At 37.5% G+C, this 14,069-nt stretch overlaps 1 protein-coding gene across 1 annotated transcript in view; it reads right to left on the bottom strand.

Moving 5' to 3' along the window:
* Nucleotides 1-2,435: 2,435 nt before the first annotated feature.
* Nucleotides 2,436-14,069, bottom strand: part of LOC126203813 (CB1 cannabinoid receptor-interacting protein 1-like) — an 871,667-nt gene continuing 860,033 nt past the window's right edge. Inside the window, exon 5 of the mRNA XM_049938181.1 lies at nucleotides 2,436-4,895. Coding sequence (XP_049794138.1) covers nucleotides 4,874-4,895 — 22 coding nt within the window. The 3' untranslated portion in view covers nucleotides 2,436-4,873. The remainder of the gene's footprint in view (nucleotides 4,896-14,069) is intronic.

Here is a 14,069-nt window from a genome sequence, read left to right as displayed (position 1 = left end):
TAAAAAGATTCACATGATTAAAGCTTTCGCCCATTAAGGCCTTTGTCAGCAACACACACACACACACACACAGTCTAGTTTAAGCTGTACAAATATGGTGTGGATGTTCTGGCAGAATATAAATAATTTAAGAGTAAAGATAACAACTCAGTGAATTGTTGGGTTGTTGGCAGGCACATTTTGCAGACTTCTAAATTATTTGTGCTGTACTACATTTACCAGGCAGAGACAAGTATCAGATAACAGAAAAGTGGTAGCTGAATGTTTTCATAAATGAAATAAATTTATTAAATTTTAGTGTAAAATAATAAATTGCCATGAAGAGGACAGATCCATCATGATGGTGAAACATATACTCACAGTAATATGGAAAGCATATATTGCTACATACTGCCCACTGCAGACATTAATACTCGATCACGCCATGCCTGGTTAGAACGAATTTGAGGGAGTGAAGTCACCAATTTGCAGACCTGTACCAGCAGTGTAAGACTGTAACCATGTTGTTACATTTATGTTGTGAAACCTTACATTGTCATGCACTGTGTTAATTATGGTTCTATTAAGAGATTTACAGTAGTAGCTATTACTAGACTGAAACTTCCAGAATGAGATTTTCACTCTGCAGCGGAGTGTGCGCTGATATGAAACTTCCTGGCAGATTAAAACTGTGTGCCCGACCGAGACTCGAACTCGGGACCTTTGCCTTTCGCGGGCAAGTGCTCTACCAACTGAGCTACCGAAGCACCGAAGCACGACTCACGCCCGGTACTCACAGCTTTACTTCTGCCAGTACCTCGCACAGAAAAAATTGAAGCAGAAAAGATAATTTTTGAAGACTGTGTAAGCTTGGCATTTCCAGTTTCCTTCCTGCAAGAGATTCATACTCGAGATATCTATTAATCACAAGCACAATTTACTCATAAGAGGTGAGAGTTTCTACATGGTTGGCATAGGCTGCTTTAAATATATAACAAAAAGAGACATCCATGTTGCTCAAAGACACTTCAGAAACTCATTCAACCACTTCAATTAAGAATTGGCATCAGAATAAAAAACTGGATTTCTACAAGCCGCTAATTGATGACAACATCCATCCATCCATCCAACATCCCTAATGAGGCAGACAGGAGGAGGATTTTATTTATATAACGTTGATGAACAGGTTGTCAGGAGACTAACTGATAATCCCACGTGGCTGATACATGGTGAAGTCACCAATTTGCAGACCTGTGCCAGCAGTGTAAGACTGTAACCATGTTGTTACATTTACGTTGTGAAACCTTACATTGTCATGCACTGTGTTAATTATGGTTCTATTGAGAGATTTACAGTAGTAGCTATTACTAGATTGTAATGTGAATGTGAACTAATGGAGGAGTCTTCAGAATTGTATGTGTAGAAAAACTTGTGATCTTTTGTAACTTCAACTAATGAAAAGTGGAATATAAATCTTTGAGAATAGGCTTTATTGTTAATTTAATAATAATCTTTGTTACCCATTTTTAATTTCAGGCCTTCAAATACACTTTCAGAGCTCTATTACCAACCCAGCTCAGGTCCAAAATTCATGTGAGAGAAGCAAAAACTGTAATCTCCAAATTAAAAGTGTTGTTATCAATTACCACAGCTGCTTCAAGAAAAAAAAAAAAAGTTATGTGAAAGTGTTTTTCTAATGTCAGTCCACATACCCACATAGTAACTGGATGAACTTTTAGTCTATGAACACCTATACAGTTTTTTGCTTCTACTGTAAAATTTTACAAAGTGGAGATTACTGGCTTTGCTTCTAGGCACCTCAACTGATCAAATGGATCAAGTAAAGGAGTCAGAGATGGTAGCTTAGAAGTTCTGTGAGATATGCATTTGTCCATAGATTTCAGCTGTTGAACTGCACCTAATCCACAAGGCAGTGGATGTTTGCAAAGGAACCATTGCCACCTCTACCATTTTCTGTTCCCCTGCTGTGATACCTGCATGGGAGTGGGCAAGTTATTCTGTGTGCACCTTGCATTCATGTCAAGGACCACTGCAATAGATATCATTGTTGACTTTGTCTACAGCCATGAGCAGTTTAAGGTAAAATGCAAGAATCTGGCCTTTTTTTTAAATTCATGACTTCCCTGAAATATGTACATCATATTTCTATTTTACAAAACTAAAATTTTAAGAGTTGCTTGTGTGTCTGTAATAGTTTTTCTTTTTACTTCTGGAATCATTTTTGTGCCAATGTTGCTTTTGAGTTTGCAGTGCTAACACCTGTCTAGATAGGTGACGTTTTCAAACACAAAATATTCTAACAAATTAAGGGAAGGAATAAAAGGATAAGATATTGAAAAGAACATTGTGTTCTGGCACTTTTATGTTTGACAAAAGAAAGTCTGTATTTTATTTATGCAATTGTATTCAACAAGGTTATACAGTACATGCAGCAGGAAAAATACTAGCCATAGGTAATGCATCTGGAAAGTTCTGCTCATTGCTTGTTCATTTAACAATTATAACAGAACCATTAATGTTAAACAGATTTTTTAAAATTTATTGTATTATTAATTGATTCACAAAAAACCTTACGGTCAACTAGTGCTCTCATGAGTACTCAAAAAGACAGTTCTTCACATAAACCAGTTGTCTCCATGTGTACAGCAAGAATTGAAATCTTGTTAATAATAAAATAATAATAGTAACAATAAAAACAGAATTTCTGGATATATTACATAAAATACAGCTTCTAGACTGGATACCATGGTGCCACAGTACACATGGTGATGAGGCACAAATTGTTTATTGCGTTTATATCCAAATGGACAAAAATAAATTTCAAAAGGACTTTCAGCAAATAGCGAACAACTGTGCCATGTATGCTCTGATTCAGACATTGTTGTCTTTTTTAGTTCAGTACATTTTCTCATAAGTGAAGAAGTCCAAACATGTCGTGATATCATTGCTGCTTCATATCCAGAGCAGACAAAGAAGCCATTTTCTTCCTCTTACTTGAGAAAGAGTCACATTACCACTAGTAGTAACACTAAGTATATTCTTTAAAGACTACATATTAAGTTGAGCATCTCATAAAATTAATATATAATATAATTTTTTACAATGAGCTATTGACTTTTGGTGTCAAAGTCATTCATACAATTTGCAAAACCACTAAATGTATATACTTCTAAATGTATTATTTTAGCTTTGAATTAGTATAACTTTGAAAATAATTTTATTTAAAAATATACCTAATATTTTAATATTCAGTGTCTAAGTAATATTTTTAGTACATTTCTACAACAGCACTACTCTCCTGCAATCTTAGACAAAAATAACCACATAGCATTGTATTATAAATGTTATTAACTGCCTTGTATAAATGGTTTAGTTTAAGATGTAACATTGCAATGCAAGCTACATTTATCAGCTGGTTAAAACGGTCCACTAAATACCTACTTTATATTGCCATTTGAATTACTCATTTCAGATTGAAAGGCAGAAAGTTGTTCCCATTTGTAAGCAGAATAAGGCAGATTGTTTATGTGATGTAAGTAAAATGCAAAGCAAAGCGATGATGATGATGATGATGACCCTACAAAAAAATTACCTGATCTTTCCTGATACATTAATTACATTGATATGTTTCATGGGCAAAGTTTATGTTCATCTGATGAAATTTCAGCTCCTGTCACATTTTAATGAGTAATGTTTTCTTGATAATAATGCAGAAATAGATATAAAGAGAGATGGACTATTGGTCTCAGGCTGCCTAATCCACAAATCAGTCTTACTGAATTGGGTTTGGTTGATATGATTTGTTAACACTGCAAGGAGTTGACAAACAAATCATTGCTCTGGGTGATTTGATGAACTGCGAGATCCTGCATTTGTTTTCAAGAGTAGGCACTAATAGAGCTGATTGTTTTCTCTTATGAGATAACATCTTTATTTAGCATTCAGTGATGATGTGACATACAGGAGTTCAAACCAAAAGCATTCATATGCTGATGATACATGCACGAGAGAAACATTAGGCCAAAATCCATTTCATTTTAGGTCTCAAATTATGCTGATCTAGACTGATAATAGAAAGAACCACAGATAATGAAAATAAGGGAAAGTGGAAGATATAATGCAGTTTATTGACAATCCAATGTAGTTTACTGAGATTACAGGATAGAGATATAAATACAAGAAATTCTAGAGCACTGCAATCAATTGAACTAAACAAGGAAAAAGGGAGATAGCTATATTATTCTTTTATATAGAGACCGAATAATAGAAATTCAGTTTATTACTCAATAGTAAAAAAGAACTTTTACTTCCTTGTGAAATGCTGAATCTTCAGAATGACAAGAGCATTTATCTTTGCGTGGGCAGGTAAATAGTTTACAATAAGATACGTTAACAGATACAAATTAAGAATGTGGTATAGTTATTAATTTCCATTTGCAAATTAGGCACCTTAAGCAGACTGAAAGCATTTATAAAAATGCAGGTAAAATTGACATGGCTGCTGAAAATTACCTCAATATGAGGTAATTCAGACTGTTTAATGACTGAAACTTCATTTTAAGAACTTGTGCTTTTATATATTTGTCTCCCTAGTAGAGACATTTCTGTTCGGTATCATTTTTGCCACATATACAGCTCAGATTCATTACTCATCACATTTCACTGTCCATATGGATGGCATGCTTTGTCAGTGGATGCTATTTGAATAAGTATTTCAAATAAAATACCATATTTTTTGCATAGATGTTATCATATTAATTTGCCTCTTTATTTTTGTAAAGCAGAGTCATTTACCAATGAGTTCAAGATTGTGGGGTTTGTTTTTGATAATGTTTTGTATAGCCACATTGATAACTTCTTGTGGGCAATGGAGTTAACTGTCAAGACCCAGTTTCCTGCAACAGAAAAAGAACATAAAATTTATCATAGGCTGTAACAATTGAGTATGAGATGTTTACATGCACAAGTTTTATTTACTTAGTATCATTTAATATTTAGATTTGACTGATAAAACTAATGGTAGAAAACTCTCTCTCTCTCTCTCTCTCTCTCTCTCTCTCTTGCCATTAGAAGGAACCTCTGCTGCTGAAATCTAGTGTTCTTACCATCTGTTACTCTGTTTTGTAGAAAGGTTTTCCTGTATTTATTTACTAAGAGATGTGTGTGTTTTAAGATGCAGTAATGAGGAACATAACTGATTAATAATTCCAACAAGAATTTCAGAGCACTAATGACAGGAGTACAGCATAAAGCTTTACTGAAAATCAGTGGTAATCCTGAATACTGTTGTCCAATTTAATGGGAAGTAGTAGTCTGGATGAAACTGGAAAACTTATGGCAAGGAGAGAAAATCATCTTAAAAAATGATATAATTTAAATAACAGCTCACATGTGTTCAGTGACCTGTCTTTAATGCTGGCTAATAATATATATAACTAATCACCTAGTTGTTTATGTAGAGGTTTCTCATCTGACAGGACTCTAAAATCACTCTAAAACCTACGTTGTCAGTTTTGGGAGACAATGACTAGATATTTATATGGCATTGATATTCATTTTGTAACAACACAATTTGGAGCAAGTTTTTACATCAACAGCTTTCTCCTTACTGAGTTCCATCAACTAATGGAGACTTCAGTCTTCGTTTTGAAGATACCATTGGAAACGGGATTTTTTTCTAACAGTAACACAGAAGCAGGGGACTAATTCATACAATTTCTTCTGCATATAATGCCTTATCTGATCCCAAGTAACAATTAACTTATGACAGAGATGAATGAAAATACTCAACAAGGCTTGATTTTTCTTCATGTGACATTTGTTCTCACAAATTTTTAGTGGTGGACTCTTTGGTATGAGTATGGGTATGAGGAATGGCGTGATAGCTACAGGATGTCACAATGGAGGGATATCTTATACTTGCTATGGGAGTCAGGAGGCCTCTACAGTAATGAAACTTCCAAATTGCACCTTAGTATGTCATCTCTACAACCTGTAAAGGGAGAGGAGGAATAACAACTGCAATACATACTGTACCAGCAAAAAACATGTGGTTTTCAATTTCAAGTTATCCATTTGGAGTGTGGACCCACTTTGTGCATTGACTGCACACTGACCAGCACAGTGTGCAGAATGGCATCAAGAAGATGCTGACCCACACACCAGTGGAAAGAGCGGGCAGCACCACACCTCCAGGAAGACAGAGTTCAGCCTGCCTGTCAATGCAGATGTACCAACCGCCCATCGCTGGTTGGCGCATATCAGTCACAGACTTCGAGAGCATCAGTACTGTGTAATAAGAAGACGATACTAAGCCTGCGTTCTGTGAGTAGTAATAGTGTATAAAAGTACTTGCATTAGGAAGCACAGGAAGGATATCAATCCACCTCATAACAGGAGTTAAGTTATGGTTCTTTTCTGTTTAGAAATAAAGTGTCACATTAATTTGAAAGTGTTTTGTACAGACCATTTTGGATTCCTTCCACTGACCTTCGCAACTTCTCTCCTTCCTTGTTTGTGTCAGTGCCAACTCCCATAGTAACCAACACAAAACACTCAATAGCCAGAAACAATATGTATTGGTAAAGATGAAATCATACATGGCTATCAAGGAACTTATGTATTTACTGACAAACTCACAATCAGAATGTTACAGAGAATTATAGTAGAAGTGATTGTTTATGTATGGGCACATTGTGAATGGCATTCAATACGTACTTAAAATGTGTGTGATGTAATTTATCAAATTGCATGAAAGGGCCGGGCATAACTCTGGAATGAGAATCAGCTCTTACTGTAGACTTCATCTTACAACAATAACACCCAGGAAGTCACATGTTGCAAAGGCTGTTAAATGAACATCTTGCAGAAATCTCTTCAAGGATCTTTTTATTCTTCTTTTGATATATTTATTCCTTAATGTTATTTATGGATAGTAACAAAAGTGAATTTAGGAAGAATTGTAAAATTCAAACATCATAATAGAAGTAAAATTAGCTTTCATATAAACTAGATCTATGTTTATAATTCAGTTTTAGTTTCTGGTGCAAAATTTAATGCCCAGCAAACATCAGGCACAAAATTAGATATCTCTCAATATTCTGGAATAAAGTAAAGTAAAGGAGTACCTTACTAAACACTCTTATAATGTATCAGAATTTTTGACTCTGGGATGTAAGCTGTCAACAGGTTTTAACATGAGATCTATACAGAGCTACAGTGTTGTATGTAAAATTAGACAAATGGTCAGTGTAAAGGAATTAACAAAAACAGTAGCTGAATAATTTACAAAAACAGTAGCTGAATAGAGTAAGGGAAAGACCAGTGGCTTTATCTGAATAGCTACTTGGTATGTACAAATAAAAGTACCTGGAAGTAGTTCCCATAACTATCAATGTTAATAGAGTAATACATGGAGAAGACTATCAGAACAACCAATGAAAGATGCTAGTGACATACCTGATGAAAACAACCAAGCAAATCAGCACTGCCTTGAATATAAACACAAAATGAGATATGACGACACAAGTATAATAGTGCAAATGCCATGTTTCCATGGCAGTGTAATGAAGGAGTCTATGGAAATGAGCCAGCCGCTGTGGCCGAGCGGTTCTGGGCGCTTCAGTCCGGAACTGCGTGATTGCTACGATTACAGGTTCGAATCCTGCCTCAGGCATGGATGTGTATGATGCCCTTAGGTTAGTTAGGTTTAAGTAGTTCCAAGTTCTAGAGGACTGATGATCTCAGATGTTAAGTCCCATAGTGCTCAGGGCCATTTCAACCATTTCTATGGAAACGAAGATGTAAGAAAATCTACTGTACAGGGATGACTGTTTCAATTTAAATAATGCTTGGGGTCCAGCACTCAATTTATTAAAATCTCACCAGCGATCATATTCACCAGAGTCTTAAAACACTGATAGGATTTATAAGAGCAAAACTCACAGCACCTGAAAGAGATGGCTGGGACCATGAAATATTGTGCATAAAATGGAAACAACTTGACAGAACACTCAAAAACACACTATTAATCAGTTGAGCTGAAAACTTCACTCTTAGTTTTAGTTAAAATAATTTTGAAAGTAGTAATAATGCTCTTGGATTTTGTTCCTCACTTATGATCCAATTTGTTTACTCCCAAAAATTCTGTCATTTTGTTCTTCATATTCATGCCTCATGCTCTTATGTCATATCCTTTTCCTCTAGTAATTTAATTTTTCATTCTCCTTCTGCTTTCTGTTCGTCCGTATCTAATAATCAATTTGTTCATCTTGTATGCATTGTACCTTTCTTAATTCTGTTCATTATGAAGAAAATGTTCAAAATCCTGTAACTAGATTTCAAGATTACTTGATTGAGAGCAAACTGTGTTAATAGCCTCTTTATTCTGTCTGTTATTCTAAGACTAACACATTTTCAGAATTGAATTTCACTGCCAAGTCAGACAGTTTTACAAGTTTATTTCAAAGTACTAAGCTGTATTCTCTGATAAGTGACTCACAAAATTTTTTTACACTTCATTTTCTCATCAGTGTAGATCATAAACTCTGCTTCATTCCAGTTTTCAGTGAATAATGAAATTATATTTAACATCTTTACATGTGAACACGCAAAATCCATGAAGGAACCACAAAAAATTAGAAAATCTAATTTGCTCATTGTTGTCAATGCCTAGTTTATATTTTTAAGTGTACAAGGAATCACTGTTATTCAAAATAGTTTAATAAAACACAATAATTACCATCTGTAATTACTGTGATATCAATACAGTCACCTGATTTAACTCTACATTATCATTATTTAACAATGGTAACAACACAGCCTCACAGAATGGTAATGGGCTCCTTGTGTATCACAGATGGCATACGTAACATATTAGTAGTAATTTATTGTTAGAGGTTCACAGGTACCACAATGCTGGTATGTACGAATAAAAGTACCTGGAAGTAGTTCCCATAACTATCAATGTTAATAGAGTAATACATGGAGAATGGCGTAATCACAGGGAGAGAGGTCCGGATTGTATGAAGGGTGGCCAAGAACCCCCCCCCCCCCCCCCATTTGAATTTCTGTAGGAGTGCTGCAACTGTGTTGGCCATTTGAGGCTTTGCATTGTCATGGAGCAGAATGACCCCACGGGTGAGATTGCCTGGTCGCTTGGAGAAGGGTGGTAAAGGTTTGTGAGAAATAATGTTCACAATAGACAGTCTAGTGGAAAAAAATGTCAGCTTCTTTGACCTGCATCTTTCAAATTGGAACTGGAGTTACAGCCTCGAAGTCTGCAGAGCAAAAACAACGACCAACACTACAAAACAATCAACAGTAACTAGCACATTGCATAGCTTGATATGTCCATGGGGAAAATAAATAGCTTCAAAGCAACAACAGTTTCAAATAAGGAGTAAATTCAGCGAGACAAAGTGTAAAAATCATGTGGTATCTCTAGCTCTGTGATTTACAAATACAGTGATAAAATGACAAATTTATACCTGTTTAGTGAAACAAAAGCCTGTTCAAATGTGTGTGAATTCCTAAGGGATCAAACTGCTGAGGTCATCGGTCCCTAGACTTACACACTACTTAAACTAACTTATGCTAAGAACAACACAAATACCCATGCCCAAGGGAGTACTCGAACCTCTGGCGGGAGGGTCCGCTCTATCCGTGACATGGCGCCTCAAACTGTGTGGCCACTCTGTGTGGCTGTCTAGTGCACTTTTGCTATGTATAAAGGGCGTTCAAAAAGAAATGAGCCAGAGTCTGGAATGCCCAAACTGGTGACAGGAGGATAATACCGTGGCGTGTGTAACGAGGTGTGGTTCCGACCGGAGTGTGGAAGTTCACAGTATGTTGCTAGAGGGCATGTGTGCATGACACATGACTAATACAGAGCTAGCAGCAGCATGCATCAATTGTGAAACCCTGCCAGTCGCATTGCAAATAGTGACATGGAGGCATCAATAGGAAAGCAAAGAGGTGTTGTTTGTTTTCTGACAGCAGAAGGAGTAGGAGGAATGGACATTCCCCTACAAATGTCACAAACGTACAGTGAACACTGCATGTCCCTTGTAAGGGTCAAGGTGTGGCACAAGCGTTTCAGGGAAAGATGGGTGTCGTTAGCCGATTATGCATGGTCTGGAGCACCACACTGCATTATCAATGACATTGTCCAGCTGGTGGATGCACTCATTACCCAGGACTGCCGAGTGACAGTGAAAGCCATAGCTGCCATGGTCAGAATGAGCATCAGAAGTGTTCACACCATCATGAAGGAATGACTGTGTGTGCCCAGTGGGTGCCCCACAGTCTTTAACCACACCTGAAGCATGTCAAATGGCCCACTGTCTTGCTCATCTGCAGCACTACGCTTGGGAAGGGAATGCATTCCCGGCATAAGTGGTGGCTGGAGATGAGTCATGGTGTCATCACTTCGAACCAGAATCAAAATGACAGTCTCCAGTGGAAGCATCCAGGGTCACCACCACCAAAAAAAGCCAATGCCATCCACATGAGTGGAGGAAAGGTTATGCTGATGTTCTTCTTTGACCAAGATGACCCCCTTCTGATTCAATTCCTGCAGCACAGGACAACACTGAATGCCCAGCATTACTCACAAACCTTTACCACCCTTCTCCAAGCGACCAGGCAATCTCACCCGTGGGGTCATTCTGCTCCATGACAATGCAAAGCCTCAAATGGCCAACACAGTTGCAGCACTCCTACAGAAATTCAAATGGGGGGGTTCTTGGCCACCCTTCATACAATCCGGACCTCTCTCCCTGTGATTACGCCATTTTTGGTCCTTGACACACACACACACACACACACACACACACACACACACACACAAGTGTAGCATTTAAACAAATATGAAGAATCAAAACATCTCAGTAGTCAATGTTTCTTACAGGTTTTTCTTATCTACCATACAGAGCAGAAAAGGCAAACTGAATTTCACATAATGTAAAAGATCACACACTCAGATGCTCACAAGAACCTATGTGATACATGTAAAAATAACTTTTGTGTGTCAGTAACAAACTAATCTAGTATGAACCGAATTATTAGGACAAATAAATAAGAAAAAATATGACGTAGTGCCTAAAGTTATTTTGGACAATGGTGAATGTCTGAAAAAAAGACTACAAAAGTATTAAGAAAAATAATTTGGAAGACACTTCTGATTAACTAGCAACAATTTTTATACTGACAAATTTTTGCTACCTAGCCTTGGCTTATTGCTCAGATATAGAAAAAAATATATACATACAGGGTGTACATAAAGTCCAGGAACACTTTCAATTATTTATTGCACAAGAACCAAACATTGTACAGCTAGCATTGATATCTTTTTGAAGAGAAACCCTGAAAGTTATTTTTTCATGTATGCTGCCACAGCGCAGTTTGGTAATTTGTCAATAGTCAGCGCTAGTCGCATACATGGTGAGTTCAGGTGCGAGAGCACTTCACCGAGAGCACTGTCACTGGATATTCCTACTTGGACATGTTGCAGCAATGGCTGATGCCTCAAATGCAGTCAGATTCTCTGTTCATCTTTCAGCAGGATGGGGTTCCAACTCATTTTCATCGTGAAGTTCATGGGTAGCTGAACACAGAGCTGCCACATCAATGGATTGGCCATGCTACAGAAGGGGCAGCTGTTTCTGTGGGGACACATTAAAGATATGGTGTATGTACCGCCTCTACCATGTGATGTAACAGAGGTCTGGAAGAGAATACGGGAAGCGACTGCCACAGTCAATGATGCCTTGCTGGAACAGGTATGGCAAGAATTCAATTACCGTATTGATGTCTGCCGGGTCACTCATATCGAATGGTTGTAAAAAAAACTTTCAGAGTTTCTCCTCAAAATGCAATATGTGTGACATCTGTACAATACTTAGTTCTTATGCAATAAATAATTGAAAGTGTTTCCGGACTTTATGTACACTCTGTATATATATATCTCCTACTGGTAGCTTAATATCTATGGTACTGCCCTGCTATTTATAACAGCACACCAACTGCCTACATTCATTATGACACAGTCCTCTTTACTGTCACTATTCTTACCTGTCTTGCAGCTAAGAGAAATCATTAATCCTTAAATCTAGATAATTTGGTAAAGGGATTGCTTAATTTGTGGGCTTTTAATTTTCTTTTCAATGAGTAGGCTTAACCAGTTTTGGAAGCATTTGAAGTCCTTGAAGCTAGATTACAGAACAGCAAACTGATTACTAGAGAAGGAGGCAGTGCCTACATTGAAATTAACTCTTAGAATTGCAAGATAGTTGATAAGATCTTTGCCACAAAGTGTATGCTTTGCAGAATATGCTTAAGACTCACTTCACACATATATATATATACAACTAAATTTTCTCCAAAGAGAATATCGTACAGTAACAGAAGCAGCACAAAACAAGACAAACTGGTTTTGTTGTTTAGTTGTTCAAAATATTGACTCATTTACCAAGCTGGATCACAGGGAATTTTTCCAGTTGCATTTCTGTTCATGTAATACCATCAATTTCTGTTTGTAGCCACCAGGGTGTGATGTGATGTGAGTCTTTGTGAGATTAAGACAAATTATTTGCTGTGGTCCAGTTTAGTCATGTTCGTTATGATCAAGGCACTTGTTTGCACATCACTAGCATGGCTTTGTCATAACAAACATAAGTTTATCCAGTGCAATTTTGTGATTCACACCATCAAATAGGCTGCCTTGACATTGTCCAAGAAGGTACCAAGAGGGTAGTGTTGGCTGCTTATCGCTGCCAGTACTTAATTTCTGAGATAATAAGTTGCTTTATCTGTAAATAATACTTCACAGAAGCCAAACTTAGGGGCAGTCCATAAACTATGCTATAAAAATGTGGGCCAGTATTCTACTATACATTTCTTCCTCAGATATTTTTTAAATGAATGCCAGAAGTGAAACTGCTCTGTAAATGGATGTGATTTTCTTACTTCCATTTTTATACATGGAAAGTGTTTTTTTCTGTCATCAAACTTCTACGGCATAGTCTACTCCCTAGCAACTTTGCTGTGCTTTGTTGTTTGTTCAAAAAGACAGAGATAATGTGGTCCTAACATATTAGCACAAAATGTTAGTATTTTGCTAGAAACACAGTCACAGCCAAAAAATTATAACTTTTTAATAATGTAACAATTTTTACCCTCATTAGGGGTTGTATCGTATTAAGCAGTGAGGCAGCAAGTGCTTGGGATAAAAATGCAGCAGGGACACTGGTACCAGTGAGTTTGTGCAGTGCATGGCGATGATGACATGGAGGAGTGGATTTGGAGGCAGTAACAGAAAAAAAGGAAGGGGAGAGGGGGGGAGGGGGTGGGGGAAGACATTGTGGGTGGAGGATAATAGACGATAATTGAAGTTAGGATCCTGAGGCAGAGTGGAAGTGGTCGTGGGCCAGGGGCTAGTGGAGACTGTGGCCAGGAGGACTGTGAAAGAAGTCATGTCATACACCAGCTTAGCATTTTTTGTGTTAGGTATGTTATGGGGCTCCTTAGGGACATGGCTGCCAAGCAGGGGAAGAAAGCCAGTGTGCAATCCATATGCATACCAGGTGGAGTCATTCCAGACATGGAAGGGGCCTTCTGGTTACCACGAAGAGCACATGGTGCAGCTAACTGCAGTTGGTGGCTCACTTTTGTACCAATGATGTGTGTCACTTTGAACCGGAAGAGATTCTCTCTTGTTTTGAGGAGCTTTCAGGAGTGGTAAAGATTGCCAGTCTTTCTTGCGAAATGAAAGCAAAGCCCACCATTTGCAGCATAGTCGACAGGACTGATTGCACACCTCTGGTACAGAGCCAATTGGAGGGAATGAATCAGAGGCTCAGTCAAATAATTATAGACACTGAAAGCTGGCTAAAGTTGGAGATAAGGCCAGCTGAAACTTTTGCTAAGCGCCTCATGGTTTTCAGAAAGAATAGGCTAAATACAGCTGGCTTTGACGTGTTTGGTGCTATTAGAAGTACTTTATCTTATAGTGAAATTGAAGTAGACAGTTCCTGCGAGCTAGTGTGGGTAGGGGTCATTCTTGGCAACCA

Source organism: Schistocerca nitens, chromosome 9 (genome assembly GCF_023898315.1).
Source record: "Schistocerca nitens isolate TAMUIC-IGC-003100 chromosome 9, iqSchNite1.1, whole genome shotgun sequence".
NCBI classification, from domain to species: domain Eukaryota; kingdom Metazoa; phylum Arthropoda; class Insecta; order Orthoptera; family Acrididae; genus Schistocerca; species Schistocerca nitens.
This window is presented reverse-complemented; position numbering and strand designations above follow the sequence as displayed.